Source organism: Macaca fascicularis, chromosome 1 (assembly GCF_037993035.2).
Source record: "Macaca fascicularis isolate 582-1 chromosome 1, T2T-MFA8v1.1".
NCBI classification, from domain to species: domain Eukaryota; kingdom Metazoa; phylum Chordata; class Mammalia; order Primates; family Cercopithecidae; genus Macaca; species Macaca fascicularis.
Window position 1 is genome coordinate 71,754,328 of NC_088375.1, and position 16,623 is coordinate 71,770,950.

The 16,623-nt window shown below is 45.6% G+C and overlaps 1 protein-coding gene across 15 annotated transcripts in view; it reads right to left on the bottom strand.

Moving 5' to 3' along the window:
- The window catches only part of LOC141409959 (uncharacterized), a 248,235-nt gene that overhangs the window by 228,157 nt on the left and 3,455 nt on the right, over positions 1-16,623 (bottom strand). For 3 of the 15 annotated variants that reach the window (XM_074036427.1, XM_074036421.1, XM_074036396.1), the window contains 2 exons: positions 16,246-16,434; positions 14,488-15,007 (listed from right to left, as the gene is read on the bottom strand). The exons of 8 other annotated variants lie outside the window; for them this stretch is intronic. In XM_074036427.1, the coding sequence (XP_073892528.1) occupies positions 16,362-16,434 (73 nt within the window). In that variant the 3' untranslated portion in view covers positions 14,488-15,007; positions 16,246-16,361. Of the gene's footprint in view, positions 1-14,487; positions 15,008-15,143; positions 15,432-16,245; positions 16,435-16,623 lie in introns of those variants that run through there. 4 more of the 15 variants (XM_074036408.1, XM_074036403.1, XM_074036429.1 and 1 more) reach the window with 4 other exon arrangements.

The window sequence follows — 16,623 nt, forward strand, 5'->3', positions numbered from 1 at the left end:
TAAACCATCTAAAACTCTACAGAACATTTTGCAAAGCAGCTATTTAAATTACTAAACCAAAACAAGAACAACAACAACAACAAAAAGCAAGAATAAGTATTAACTTTTCTCTCTCAGAAATGTTCATAAAACCTTAATGGTTACATTTGGCGGTAGAAGGAGGAGTGAAATACCTTTGTAAACTGATAGTCTAAAAACAGGAAAATTAGTATTGTGCCACGGCTATGAGCAGCTAATAAAGAGAACATGGTTAAAAGAGATTAAGGTTCAAATTAAGGTCAGAAAAGAGACTGATTGAGGAAAACTGCCATGTTCCATTGCATGGCAGTTTAAGTGAGACAGTTTCCCCCTGAATCAGCCTTAGGTTGAAAAATTACACTGTTGGGGTTAATAAAGAGGCTGGGCATTTGTTTGGACTGAGACTTCAATTAAAATGTTATTTGGGGTAGCCAGAGCTAATGTCTTGCTTAGAGGTAAACTGAACTGCCTTTTAAGAGGATGGAAAAAAAAAAGAAGATGAAGAAGAATAAAAAAGACCACCTAATCTGTCAAAGACCCTGAATAACTGGCAGAAAGAATTGTGTTTGCTGGACCTGTGCCCAACTCAGCAGTGAGCATTCTTAAAGGTTTTGTGACATCATCTGAGGCAGCTGAGGTTTTCTGAGTTTTTGATTGTTGCACTGGGTGAAGAATCTAGTGTTCAGCTGAGCCTTTTTGAGACAAAGAAAAAAATCTGGTTAGTATAATATGCCAAGTTTGGGCTTTTTTTAATGCCACAAAAGGGGTGGGACCAAGAATTCTGGGTCTTAGTCTCATGACTCTTCCCCAAAGACAAAAATTGATGGATACAGTTAATTGAATTTCTCAGTCCATACCAATTTGCCCACAGTTAGACAAAACCCACCAAAGTTTGCTCTCATTTCACTTCTTTAGAGCAAGTGAAAATCCTTCCTAAATAAGTTCCTCTTCCTCTACATTCACTCCTATATTCCATAGAGATTCATTCAGCATGTTTACTCTGGACAGCATCAAGCATACTTTGGTCAACAAAACACATTTCCCAAATTTTATAGGGCTTATACTTTGAGTAAAGGAGGAGCAGCTGATAAGTCATATATATATTTACAAACTGCTAACATTAAAAGAAACAACACCATGATGGAGATAGATTCCAGTTCTTTTCACTATTTTTCTTAACCTATCCCATGAGTAGCAACATGAAGACCTCATTGCAAGGGCAAGGGGTGGCTAAGGCAGCTGGTTAATGGCGGATACAAAATATGTGATTTTCTACTGGGGAGTTGAATTTGGGATCTGGTCACGGAGATAAAGAGATTCACAGAAAGAGAGGTGGGACAGCCCCAAGTAGCGTGGATAAGAATGAAAATTAACTTAAGAATATGGACGTGATTGGCATTTTTTGTCCAAACAGTGATACAACAGAGCAATGGACTGATAGCTATAGAAGCGCCGAACCAGAAAAGGTCTCTGGGCTAGGGAAAGACACTATCTCATCGAAGAAGCTGGACCAGGTAACAGCACATAGAGGGGTGCTAGGGTCCGGAGAAGAGGAAAGGAACCATTCTTGTCCCTTGTTTCCCTCATGCTGTTCAGTTTTTTAACAAAATTTAGAAAATGAACACTGTTTGGCTTGATTCTCATTCCAATTGGCCCCAAGTCCAGTTTTTTATTGAACTAAAGAAGATGTTCATGAAAGCATAAGTCCCCCCTCTCCCAATTTCACCAAAATTAAAACAAAATAAATTTGCTAATCAAGGACATGTAATCTTCAGAATATTCTTGAAGAAAATAAACTTGGTTGAAAGAACAGTGGCAGGCAGTGACTTAAGCTACTCTGGAGGCTGAGGTAGGAGAATCGCTTGAACCCGGGAGGCGGAGGTTTCAGTGAGCCAAGATCACGCCACTGCACTCCAGCCTGGGTGACAGAGCAAGACAAGACTCCATCTGAAAAAATAAAAAAAGACTACTCCACACACAGCACACAGAGGCATAATGCAAAATGGGAATGATAACACTTTGAAAACAAAATGCCAATAATGAGATCATTGCAAAGGGAACAGGGAACCAGCAAGCTGAGAAGTAACACAACGTCCACGAGTGCTACGTCTGTCCAAGTGGTGGCAAAATCTGCCAGGCCCAGATTGACTTCATTAGTCATTTAGAAGCACATAGATCACAGAAAAAATTCGCCTCCTCCTCACTGAGAAATAATTGATCATCAGTATAAATAGAAAGGAATTAGAACACCAATTCTTCAAAGCATAAATATTTCATTCACCAACCAGTTGTGATTTCACCCGTGGCAATTAAGAAAATATGCAATATTACCACTGGACAGGTGTGAATGTAATCAACTTTAGCAGAGAATCGAGGTGGATAATTCATATTGAATACAGAATTAATGCACAGATTATATTTTCTCAGATGTAATTAAGGAACTTGGGGAGAAAGAAGCACAATTATATAACCCATTTAGCCCTATTCACAGCTCTGTTACTCCTTCAGGTCTACTTGCACCAATGTGATTCTCATTCAGCAAATATTTGTCAGGCACTTTCTAGATATAGGACACCATGCTAGATAATGGGAATTCTACACAGAACAACCTTCTCTCTTAACATCCTCAACTCATCTTCAGTCCTCTCTGTGCCCTTACCCAGCTTGGCTTTTCTCCAAAGTATTTTGACTACCTGACATCATATCATATCTGTATTTGTTTTTTGTTCATTGCATCACTTACTAAAATACTAGCTCCAAGAAGCAGGCACTTTGACTGTCTTCCTGTGTGGTGTACCCAACATTTAGGCCGCATTAAGAGCTCAAAGAATGCTGTTGAATAAATAAGGCTTATGTCCAAAAAGACTATTCATTTCCATTAGGAAAAGCAGAATAAAAGAAAACTATAGTTATGAGCATGCATAATTAGGGTTTCTAACCTAGGAAATGAGGGAGGTCTTTCTTGAACAAATGACTTTTAAGTTGGACCCTGAACAATGAGGAAGAGCATGTCTGGAGAGGGGGTTAGGAGGCCTTTCAAGGAGAGACACCAGCATGTCTAATGGTACTTGTGGGGTTGAAATAAAGGGGAAAAGACCAGAGATATGGAATCATGCTGAGGAAAGGGGGAGTCAAGAGATGAGGCAGAAGCCATGGACAAGAGCCAGATTATCCAAAATCTTGGAGGACATGTTCAAAATTGTAGACTTATTCTAAGAGCAATATGGAGAGTTTTAAGCAGTGACATGCCCAAGTTCTTAATTCATGATCTCTCTGACAAGCACAAAAGGAAGTATTTTCATGTAAGCATTCTGAAATTGGGCATGAGAAGCTGCTGGAATATTTCAGAATGTAGAGAAGTAGAAAAACTTAACTATATTTATTGAGTATCAGCCAGAAGCGCCTGATTATAATAGGCAATGTGGGGAGGGTGGTGACCACAAAAAGTTAGCAGCCTTTGTTCCTGAAGAGAATGTAGCCTAGCCAGCCTGCTACCAAAAAGCAATACACACCCATGGAAAAGTTAGAGGAAACTGAGAAACCACAGATGAACTGATTCACTGTCTCTTTCCTGACTGCCTGAAGGCCATTACTACCACAAAAGGCCCTTCCTAGTGTGGCAGGACAACACTTTGCTACCTCTACCTCCACCAGGTCTACCCTGGTTTTCTGAATTCCAGCAGCAAGAGGCCACCCCAGGCCCCCCAAACATAGGACAGATATCCTCCATGCCTTTGCACGAGCTGCCTGTCATTCTATCCCTCTTCACACTCATGACTGGTCTTCTGCCTAGGACCCAGCATGAGTACATGACATGTGCCAGGTGCCCAAAAAGTATCTGTTGAATAAATGTTAGGGATTGAGCTAACATGTCACCCTTATTCCACCTTTCTAGTGCACACTTCCTGAGTGCCTGCTTTGTGCCAGGCACAGTGTTGAGGCCTTTCCATGCATTCTGATTTCATCTTCACAACAATCTTGTAAGGCAGATATTGTTACTATCCCCCGTGTACAGACAAGACAACCAAACTAAGGCTCAGAGAGGTACAGAGGCTTGCTTAAGAGTTCTCTCACCTTGCAACAGGGACATAAACCCACTTCTGCTCCTCTCCTAAGCTCCCAGTGTGACTAATTACTTGCTTATGTTCACCTCCTTCTTGAAGGCTTCCTTGATACTCCAAATTACCATGAACCTAAGCCTCAGGACTCCTAAAGTATTTTGTGTCAATGTGTGTCCATAGCCATCCTACCTAATTTCTTCCTGGCACTGTTAGTGTCTCTGGTGGGTCTTGGTACCATCAGTGTTAAGTACAGTTATTTGGCACTTAGTAGAAGTGTAAATTAATATTTTTCAAAGAATAAGTGAATAAAGAAATCAGCTCAAAGCAATCTAATATAAACTCTAAATGTGCCCTTTAAGAAAACTAATAAAGAAAACTTTCTTTTTTTTTTTTTTTTTTTTTTTTTTTTGAGACAGTCTCCCTCTATAGCCCAGGCTGGAGTGCAGTGGCATGATCTCAGCTCATTGCAACCTCCGCCTCCCAAGTTCAAGCGATTCTCCTGCTTCAGCCTCCTGAGTAGCTGGGACTATAGGTGTGCACCACCATGCCAGGCTAATTTTTTTGTATTTTTAGTAGAGACAGGGTTTTACCATGTTGGCCAGGCTGGTCTCGAACTCCTGGCCTCAAGTGATCCACCCACCTCAGCCTCCCAAAGTGCTGGAATTACAGGTGAAGAAAACATATTATACATGAATCCAACAGATAGAGTATGATCACTCCCATTAACAAGAATTCTACAGTCCTTATCCTTTCCCTTATCTCCACCCATTACAGCATTCCTTTAAAGAATGGTTTATCTGGCAAATTGAATATTTGTTTTATTTTCAAAATTAAAGATGCCAATATTATACCATTGCATAAAGAGAGAAAAGGGAATCATGAAGACATTTATAAGACTATTCATGAGTCATGGGTCTATGCGCAAGCCTAGAGGGCATACAGTTGAGGAGCATATAGGAAATAAACTGTTCACTGCCAACTCTTCTCCCAAGGAGAATATGAGAGGTAATGCTTTTTAAACTTGAAATATGCTTCTCAAGAATATGTAATGCAGACATGCAAAAGGTGAAATACTACAAACCAACCACTCTACAGAAATTGTCGTCTCCCAGATGAGATTACTACACTAGAAACAACATGTTTATTGGCTCACAAAAGACATGTCACCTAACAATTCATAGTAGGGAGTCTGAGGAAAATAACTCACCCATTGTGAAGTCAATGTTCAAATCAATATCCCTTGGGGAGAAAAATATTGCTCATTGATAGAGATTGATTTTTCTTTTCCTTAAGAAAATTCCCGAGGGGTAAACAACATTTTTTTTCATAGTGAATGTAACTAAACAAGGCAATGTTAAGGTCTACATTTTCCTAGCCTCATTAGCATGATACTCAAAAATTATGAGTGTAATTATAAATGCCTTTTGACCTACTGAAAAATAGATACCAGTTCCATTTTTTAAAATTTCATTTTAATATCCAAGCAACAGGATTTCAAAGACAACTTGATGTATGTTCTCTGCTTTACTAAACAATGCTATTATAAGTGAGATACTTTTTGGCACTTTAAAACAATTTTAAAAATTATATATAAATGAAAAAAAACTGGATCTTACATTTTTTAACCTATGAATTTTGAAAATGTTCTTACTGCCTTCACCTTACTTTTCCACTCCCATTTGTACCCCTAAACCATTAAAAAGCATACAGAAGCCATGGATCTTACATTTTCCAAAGGCCTTCACAAAAGCAAGATGTTTTCATGGGCAAATGGAAAAGAAGGCTGAATAAATTCATTTTATATTTAGCATATTGGTTCAGACTGGTGAATATTTAGATTTATTTACAAGGCTACAGTAGATTATAGTGTTCGATACATAGACTGTCTTCTCAGGCCACATGTGTGACCAAAAGAAAGCTTGCCTTCTACCCTTTGAAACTCAAAAGTTGCATAAGAAAGGACAGATGGATGATTTGGGGAAAAAAGAAATGTCATTCAATTAATGTTTGTTGAAAAGGGTGTCACAGATCATTGGCAGAATTTCCACTCATTGGCAACTCCCCGAAGCAGCCAAAGATTAATTGAACACCCAGACTACTGGGTTCTATGAGGAGAGGAGAACAATAGTGTGTTGGTGATTACAGAGGCTGAAATGTGGAACCAACAGAAGTATAGCTGAATGAACCATCTTCCTTATGCAGGAAGAGCACCCCCACAGCCAAACAATCTTTGTTCTTTATTCCTGGGATAGAGATGGATTCATATCATACAACACTCTTGTACTCTATTTCTCTTTCTAAAAGAATGCATTTTTCAAGTGATTTAAACATAAAATTAGAAGCAAAGTTCATTGGTTGGCATAGGTTCATGACCTACAACTTGACCTTAGGAAACACTTAAACCACACTGATTATACAGATTTTTTTCATCTAATGGTATAATATCTATAACTACATGCATCTGGTAACATACTAAACGCTGTCTAGAACAACAAAGCAAAGCAAACCAAAAGTCCACAATTTAAAATTAAAAAAAAAAAAGATCTAAGCCCACCTTTGTAAACATTTGCTTCTGTAAGAAGTTAAAAAAAAAAAAAAAGAAAGAAAAGGAAAAGAAAAAAGATCCACCAGAAGTACCAAAATCAAATATTTATTAGTCTTTTAATTTTCTACTTATTTGAAATTCAAAAATAATTTTCATGCTTTGATAGGAATGTGGGGTTGTTTATCATTTCAAAAGCACTTCTCCTTTTATCACAAATCGAAGAAGAACTAACATTGAGAAACAAGGAACCAGAATATTTAGAGAAACTGGGAATAAACTACAAACTAACATAGGCAAGGGAGAGAAAATATGATCCTCTCAAAAGAATAATGTAGCAACAATCAGAGCACATCTGGGATTTGATTTAAACCAACCTGGAACCAGATTGGATCTCCAAGCTGCTCTGTACACACACACACACACACACACACACACACACACACACACACACTGAGATTTCCAAAAGTGAAATTTCCAGAAGTTATCCTAGAGAGTTAACCCCAGAAAGGACTTTACTGGCAGACACAGGCATAACTTTACTCCTTCTGTGATGGCCCATGAGTGGGGTCTATGGCAGTCTGAATAGATGGGCCTTTCTGTCAAAAGATTCTGCCTAATCCTTCCCACCAAAGCAGGGTTCTAAAGGTGTCAGCAGGATTTGGCTGACTGGATCATTAATGGAGCTATGGTTAATTATTGACTGATTAGGGATTTACCTTATCTTTCCGTCAGGAGCTGGCTCAAGACTTAACGGTGAGCAATTTAGAGCCAGGGTGAACCTACACACATGCCTTTTTCTTCTTTCCCTTTGGGCCACTTTAGCTTGCCCTTCCCCGTAATTCACATTCAGGGCCAAATGGCCAGTCCTTACAAGGCGTGGGAGTCCTCAAGAGCACCAAAAATGAGAGGGGCCAGGTCCACGTGACAAGCGTCCAGAGACAGAGGCTTAGAGAAATGTGCCTTTTGCAAAACAGTATTTATGTGTCAAGGTTTTCCAGTTAAGTCCCTGGGAGACAGAAAAAAAAAAAAAAAAAAAAAAAAGCACTTGCTTTTTGTCTCTAAAAGTTCTGGTGATGCCCGTGGGTGAGAATCCGCCCCTCACTCCCTAAGGCCCCTTGGCAAAGCCAGGGAATGAGTACAGGCAGCTCAGGCCCAGCTGCCCCAGATAAGAGGTGGCCCGTGTTAATGCACAGGCTTCCTCTGCACCTCAGCAGGGCCTTCCTTTTCTAAACAGTCTCCCTTTAATGTTGGCCAATGTTGTTTTTCCATTGACTCAACATCTCGCCTGGTGGTAAGCCGGTGGGGAAAGTTGCAGCGGGGGAGGGTTAAAGTGGGAGAGAGTGATGCCAAAGTAAAAGAGCTGGACGGTCAGCCAGGTTTCCAAACAAGCTAGACACCTGCTTTGGAAAGACAGTGGTGGAGCCTAGACTTCTGGCTCGCTCTTCACTTTGATCAGCCATTTGTTCCCTGCAGGTCTGTGATGGGCTCCCTGCCCCTCCCCACACCACTGCCCCCTTCACCGGGAGCTACTTCAACTTGGAAACCATCAAATATTCATAACTTTTGTCTATGAATGTAACTGTCTTATCTGAAGAAAAGGGAAAACAGTTATTGGAATGAATGAAAGAAGAGAAAGGAATTCTAAGGAAGAGAAGATGGAAGGAAAGTAAGTGAGAAGAGGAAATTTGGAGAGAAAAAAAAGAAAGGGGAGAAGAGACTAGAGGAATAGAAATTAAAAGTAAAAAGAAAAGAATAAAAGGATAGAACAAAAAATAAAGAAAAGGAGGAAGGGCAAAGGAGAAGGACTGCAGAAGAGTGAAGTCCAAAATGGAAGCTTTTCTCCCAGAAGCTCAGTTTCTCAAGCCACAGGACCGTCCCAGGGCTGAGGATGAAGAACAAGGGCTTCTCTGGGCAATCCCAGGTCAAGGGGCATTTTCAAAACCAAATCTTGATTAGAGCCAGCTAAATGTTTTGACTTGAGGGAGACACTGAGGATTATAAAGCAAAATAGAGCAGCATGAGTAAGAAAGAAACAGGAAAAGAAAGAAAATTTTAAAAAACTCATGGGGACACAAAGGGAATGATAGAAAACACTTCTGAATCAGCTAGTCATCTACTAACAAGCTGTAAAGATCTCCAATGACAAGTTGTCACATTAGTTTAGTGAAACTGAAGCAGTACTTATCCCCTTTCCTGTGCTTAATCTCTCCCTGCGTGCCACAAAAACATGCTACCACGTTTAATAGGATTAGTTTCGTTCACTTTCTCCCCCCACCCCTTTTATTTTTTACAATTCTATTTTCAGCAATACAGGGATCCTTGAATTCATCAACTTCCTGTGTTGCACAGCAAAACCTGGCATGCATGGTTTTTACCCTTTACATACTTTATTTTGAATGTGAAAAATGTAATTTAACTATTTCCTATCTTTCCCCCCAATAGCCATAGCTTGGGGGTGGGGGAAGGTGTTGATGGTAAAAGGGCCAAGACAAAAACAGTGTTCTGGAAAAGGGCTGACACAGCCCAATCCCTGCAGAAGCTACGTGCCCTAAGTGAAATTGCTCTAGCTCAGACTACAGGCAGACCTGGATTCCAGTTCTGGCTGTGCCACTTACCGGCCTTGCGGCCTTGAGCAAGTGGTGAAGCCTTCCCCAGTCTCAGTTCCCTCATTCAAACACAGGGATAATTCGTCTCTGGGCTGTGGGGAGAATTACATATACTATACTTTATTTCCTCACTTCTAAGATTAACTTTTTCTCATATTTTATGCTCCTGAAATCAGTGTCTCACAATCCATTGTGCATTTAAGATCCTCGTGTTTTCCTTTTCTCCTAAAGGCCATCTTTAAATGGTGTATTTTATAATCTACTACATTTTGGAATCAAGAAACGGGAATTGTGGGGTGTAAAGCACCTGTCCCAGTCCTGAGGCACAGCAGTGCTCAGGAAGTGCTGGGAGTATCTATCGCCGCCCATTTTCACTATGCCTGCTGCCTCCTTGCCGCATTCCCACGGAAAGATCACTTTGGAATAGGACAGAAGAAGGTGTTGACACTTTTGCCCCTCATCCAGATCCTGCTAGACTAGAGTTTCTAATTGAGGTTTCAGAGATCTGCCTAAATCAAACACCGATCATAACTGCCCATACTGGGTCAGAACCAGAATCCTTCGGTCCACTCTGCTCCCTCAAAGGGTCACCAACTGCCATGCTTAGCAGTGTCTTGCAAACAGTAATTATCTGATGAATTGAATTATTCCATTTTCTTTGAGTCCACTTTGGGTTAAGCACCCCCTCCCGCTCTCCGCAGCACCGCCGTCAGATTAGCAATGGAGAGAGAAGGGGATGAACTCGCCTGATAGTGGTGGGAAAAGGACGGTGGGGCAGGGGACAGGGACCCAGAGGAGTGAAAGGAGCAGCAGGGCCTAGAGAGGGGACGAAGGAAGATGGAGCTGGGAGGAAGAAGGAAGCTGGCGTGAGAGGCGCTGTCGAGGCGCTGCAGGGGGGCACACACCGAGGAGCAGCCCGCACCCCCAGTGGGCTGAGAGGGCGCCGGGGACCCGCACTGAGAGTCAAGGCAGACCCGCTTCGCCACCCATAGCGTCCCCCGGGAGAGAGTCCGGGACGCAGGGCCCCCGAGGCTGCGGGTCCAAGTTCTTCCGCCAACCCGGGATTAGCGAGTCAGCCGCTTCAAAAGTCTAGGCGAGAGGAAGCCCAGACGCGTCGGCCTTCGCCCGGGCTGGAGCAGCTGCCAGATTTAGCCTCCCGCCTCGCCTTTTCTCCGGCCTACCCCTCCGCCCCTCAAACAAGGCTTCCACACGCCTCCCGCCCCGCCTGTTTCCCGGGCCTCCTCCGGGGAAAATGGCACTCTTCGCCCACCCAACATCCCTCTACCCACCTCCCCCGCGCCCCCCAGTTCCAACTTCCCCCGGCAGACCCCACCCACACTCTCTCCCCCTAACTCCACTCCCTTGCCCCCCCCACACACACACAGCTACACTCTACCCCTGTCCCGCCCATTCACACTCTGCAGACACACTCCCCATCCCGTTCTCCCCCAACTCACCCACCAACACCCTTTGCCACTCAGCCTTTGCCCCCTGCCCACTTGCAAGTGGAGGGAATAGAGCTCTTTCCACCAGGAGGGTGCTTGGGGAGGAGAAGCCAGAAGTTGCCATCCATTTTTGTACAGCTTGACCCCAAATATGTTTCTCTCTAGTTTTTAGGGGGCGCCCTTTGTTTTTGTCCCCTAGAGTCACCGACTTTTCCCACCTAGGTACAGAGAGAGTAGCCAGAGAGCAGGAACCTTCCACACTTGCCCAAAGACCACAGACAGCAGGACAAGCATCTAGGGGTGATGCTTCCTCTTCCCCAGATTCAGAGAGTGCAGTGCCCCCGCCCTGACCCCTGGGGTCCATTCACTAGGGGCTGGGCCCACCGCTGCCCCACGCTGGCAATCCCTTCCTTACCCCCCCTCCCGCCCCCAGGAATCTACGATTACTTTATCTCAAGCCTTTTGAGGTTACCAGCAAAACACCTTTCTCGGGATGTTTAATAAGCTGCTCACAGGCCTCCGCAGTTGAAAAACTGTCAACCCTCTTGATCTGTTGTCTGCTGCTTCAGCCCGTTCCATTTCCTTGGCTTTCTTCCCCCCACTGCTGCAGTCACAGCCAGGCATGGCACCTTCCTGCCTAGCTTCCTTTCCCTTCTCACAGCTGTCCTGGGCTGGGATCTCCCCTAATCACCTTGGGATATGCTTGTATTCATTGGTTTGAACATAACTTTACGAAAGGTTGTATTTTACTTTACACGGATTTGGGGGAGGTTGTTGAGTCAAACATGTAAAAACACATAACATATGATCTACATTTGCTTTTGTTTTACCTAGGAATGCTGACTTTTTTTCCTTCTTGTTGTTCCCTTTCTAAGATAACTTTTTGTCCTGTGGCTTCATTGGTCTGACCAGCGGTTTCTTTAGGAAATGTTTGCCATCTATAAAGCAAGGAAGGTGAAAGAGCCAAAAAAGGCGGGGGTGGGGTGGAGGAGGAAGCAGACTTCAGATTGGTAAATGCCCCACTTTGCCAGTAGGCCTGATGGACAGTTCTAGGTCCAAGAGCACAGGGCCTAGCTTCCAAATGTGCCAATTCTAATTTATTTTATGGCCTAAAAGGCGGAGGAGGGGAAATCATATAAAGGTGACAACTATGCATGAGCTAAAATGTGCATACACATACATATCCCATGACAGTCCAGTTGCTTCACCAAAACGTTGGGGGTAGGGACAGGTCCTTATAAGAATACATGTCAGTCAGCTTGAGTGTACAGATCACACATTTGTGGGCAATATACCTTCCAAGTATTGAGCACTAGTCATGTGCTGAACAAGTTTAGTCATGTAGAAGTTTGTCAATAAATCTATGATTTGGATATTATCCCCACTTCACAGATAAAACCTGAGGCTCAAACAGATTAAGTAACACAATCAAGGTCACAGAGTCAGTAACAAACCAGCTGAGCAGTAATTAAAGACACAGGGTGACCCCCAGATTCCCAGGTCCTTCTTCTGATTACCTCGGTGGGGTGGGCCCAGAAATCTTTACATTAAAAAAAAAAAAAAAGCTCCTTCGGTGATTCCAATGATTCACCAGGTCTTTGGAAGCACCACTCCACAGTAAACCATCCCGCTGTTCCTGTCACCAGCCTTGCCTCCAAGCAGCCTACTCCACGTTGGACAAAACATTTAAAACATATTTAAATAGCAATTTCGAAAAACTATACAGCATATGGATTTTCCTTTTGATCTCAAAATGATGACAAACAGACACTTAGATACTTCATAAAAGAAATATTACCAGAAAAATTATAGAAATCTGGCTTTCAACTTCATCTTGCTCTAATTTAAACAAAATGCAACTTGCCAGTTTCTCTCTCTCCAAATGCATCCAAACTGGGAGCGTCTTTCTCTTTCCGCTGGGTCAGGCCTACACCTATTTATTTCTAGCCCACTCCTCACCCTGAATAACAGCTTCTGGTAAGATGGACAATGTGGAAAACTTCAGTCCTATCACCAAAACCCCTGAAAATGGAGCACCCCCGAATTCACACCCTTGACGTGAAAAACCAAAGAGAGGGAAGCTGGGAGTAACGGCCAAACATCCTTAGAGTAATTGACAAAAGAAAGGGGGTGGGCAGAAAGGGAGATTTCCATCCCTTCAAACGTGCACGCCCCTCCCGCGGTCCCGAGAGGGAGTCCCCTCTCCCAGGTCGAGTGCGTCCACCGGCTGTCCCCGCAGCAACAGGCGGGAGGCGGGGGAGGGGAGGTCGCGGGGGCAGCTCAGGCCTGGCGGCGGCCGACATCCCCAAGCCGCCACGACGTTCCCCAGCTCTGCGGCGCGCCGGGAGCAGGTGGTTGCCCTCTGCGTCCCGGGCGTGCACTGAGCCCAGGCTAGCGGAGCAAGGCTGCAGCCCCTGCGGTGGCCCGGGAAGAGGCAAGTGCCGCGGGCCCGGGGCGAGGAGGGACTGGCAGGGCGGCCTGGAGCCCCACTTGGCCGCGCAGGCAGGAGGGGCGCGCCCTCTGCGGAGCGCGGCGCCGCGGCAGCCACAGCATCTCGCGCTCTCTCTCTCAGGTCGGAGAGGCCGCGACACCTAGCGCGGGGCTGAGGCTAGGAAGGGTGGGTCGGGAAGGGAGGAAGGCACAGGGAGGAAGCCGCGGGCGAGGAAGCCCCGCTCCCGCCGAGTGCCTGGAGAGGAGATTCCCAACCTTCCCGCCCAACCCGAAACTTTTCCAACACACGCAGGCGTATTCTTCGCAGGTTTCGGCGGCCCAGAGTCGCAGTCAGGGAGGAGGCTCGGGAATCACACGTGCCCTGGCACACTGGAGGAGGTACACAGACACACCAGGAGGGACAGGGCCTCTTGGGAGGCGGCTGAGGGTGTGAAGGCAGCAGGCGGACACACATCCGAAAGGGACTCCCCGCGAGCGGAATCGAGCGCTTAAAACCCTGCCACAGCTCGGAAGTGTAGCGGTGCCCAGAGGCTTTGCGTAACTTTGCCCACTGCGCCCCCGCGTGCAAAGGCGTCCCCTTCACACTCACACTCTCACCCCACCCCACTCCCCTTGGGCTGCGGCCCGAGGCTGCCTTTGTACTTAAGCGACAGCAAAAGATATGCTGATTCGAACCAAAGATGGTGGGCACGAGTGTTGTAAATTGTGTGAATTCCACTCGCGGGCACCCCCAGATACGTGGGGAGAGCACCCCTTTCTCCCCGAAGGCATCCCCTCCGTTTCTCTCGGCCTTTGGGTCTCCAGCTTCTTCACTACTATGGACTGAAGAAGACAAAGCACAGCCAAATCAATGTTTTGGGTGTTTTTGTTTTGGTTTTGGTTTTTTCCAATTACGGCCACTCCAAATGCTAACCCTCAAAAGCTGGGTGGGGTTGGAGAAAGGCGAGTTATGTCAGGGAGCACCCCTCGGAAGGCGCGCGAGCGGCCTGGCGGGTTCCTCGCCGGGCTCTGGGCAGCCGGGCGGAGTGGCTGGATTATGTAAGTAGCAGCCCTCCATGTGCTCACCACCATCTGTTAATATCTTGGTATTGGAAAGTTCGGTGCCTGAGGCAAAGCCAGGGTTGGCGGCGAAGAGCTCCCAGCCTACACTTTTCTACTCCAGGGCAGGGAATGTACTTCCCTTTGATTGTTTTCGCCCACTTTCATAAAATCAAGTAGTAGTGTGTCCCTTCAATCACTGACAACCCCCTCATCCCCGCGGGTGTGTCTTTGTGGGCGAAGAGTGATTTTCTTCGAGGCCAACTTATTGTAATGAGCCCTTTCGATGAATTTATATTTTCATGACAATTCTGCACTCCTTAAAGCAATGTGGCAGACTCTTTATTTGGGAGTGGGTTCTTTCTCATTTTAAAAATTTACTTTCCTTCTGCCAGCACCCCTGGAACCAAATTCTTGTAAGGGTTATATTTCAACTTCTTTGGAGTGATTGGCTTCTGTTTACTTTGAAAGCTGTTGGTTAAACAAACATCACTCGGGAGGCTTCTAAGCAGTGGGGTTCCCAGGAGAGAAAACGCTGCAGCTGCTACTTGCTACTGATCTTGTGGTATTTCACTTCCCCCCCATTCAGAACAAATCCAGGTTGGGCTTGGCGTCACACTGGGCGCAGGAGATGAGAGTGAGAGAGAGGCCGTCAGTCAGTTTTGCCTCTGGAAAGCTTGCAGCAGGCAGGCCTGCACCCTGGGGTTGGTTTTCCTCTCTTCCCTTCTTCAGGGTTCGGATAGTGGTGGTGGTGCTGGTGGTGGTGGTGGGTGGGTGGGTGACCGGGAAGTCCTTAGGCATCCTTCTCCAAAATCCACGTCCACGTTTGCCTCTCAACTGAATCTGGTTGAAATTCCCAGAATTGGTTTGTTTAGGATCTGATAACCGCTGTTTGTAAGGTTTTAAATTACTTATACACACTGTCTTCCCTCCTGCCCCCACCTAACGGCTTTAAGAAAGAATAGGAGGCGTGAGCATACACCGAGGAAATGTCAAGGCGAAGTGTATTCAACACAGAACCAGATGCACGAGTGATAACTGCGAGTTTGTCTAAGAACACACAGATCACCCTTCAGATAAACAAGTAAATGCAACCTGCACGGATAGGGTTTGTTACAAGACCGGTCAGAACTTGCGTTAACTTTTAAGTTACTGGGGTTGTGTTGGAAATGGGGCGAAGGGAGGAGTTGTCTTAAGCCTAGGCTTGGCAGCTGGTTTCAGAGATGGAGCCAATATCTAGGCGACTTCTCGTCTCCAGGCTTCTCCCCTATCAGAAAACAAAGCGGGAGTTGCCCGAGATAGGGGGCTCGGGCCTCAAGTCTTGCTCCAGGGCAGCCCGAGACCCAGGAGAGTGCCGCAGCTCTAGCAAGAGAGGTTGTTAGGAGTGTGGCCTGTACGCCTCCCCGAAAGTAGAGGACAGGACAGGGGACAGGGCTGCGCGGAGGCAGCTCACGGAGCTGGGCTGCGAACCGATCTCCCTCGCCTAGAGTCGCGCGCGCTCCTATTTCAACTCGCCGCTCCTGCGCCCTAATGCGGGCTGCGAACCGCCGCGGCAGAGCGTCACCAGCCGGGAGCCTCCGCCGCCGAGGCTGGGGGTGGGAAAGCTTCCTTGTTCGCCAAGCGGGTTACCCCGACTTCGACTCAGGCCTGCCTTTCCCCACGGCGTGACACAGGACTTACTGGGGTTCTCAGGGAACTTTTCCCGCCGCCAGTTCCCGGGCGTGGTATGTGCAAAACGTGCATTCAAACGCTATGTGCAATTGACACAAACTTGTGGGCTAAAGTACAAGCCATTTCTTCTGCGTTTGAATCTTTTTCTCTGTCCCTGCCTCCTTTCTTCCCCCTACTCCCCCCTCCTCCTCCTCTGCTCTCCGCCCTTTTAAATGTCAAACTGAGCAGATGGTTTTAAGGTGTGGAAAGGTATATAGCCCTTACTCCTACCAGTTTATTTGTGGGCTGGCGCTAGCTTATATGTACAAACCAAGATTCTTAAAGAAAACCAGTAGGACGAAAAATAAGAAAGGAAGTAGCTTTGATCCATTTTCAGACCCCAAATTTCCCCGCTCAATACACCCGCTTACCTCGAAGGGACCCAACCAATAGAAGCATTATTCCATCCTGTGTCTAATGGGCATGTTGGTTATTTCTGCTCCCAGACTAAACTGTCACATCCCGGTTAGAACACTTGATACAACAGTCAATAGTTGGAGGTGTGAGTGGTGTGTATGCGCTCCTCTGTGTTGTTTCCCTGATAGACGCATGGGGGGAGTCTGTGGGGCGGCAAAAGGGGAAAGAAGGCGGCTGGGGATGCTCCCGCAATCTCTTTTCTTATCGCGGACACCTAACCTGACCGACCTGATTTTTTTTTTCTCTTCTTTTCACTGTTTGAAATTCGTGCCAAAAGTTTCCTGCCGGGATAGACTCGGATATACTGACATCGCTATTCTTATTCCAAGGGA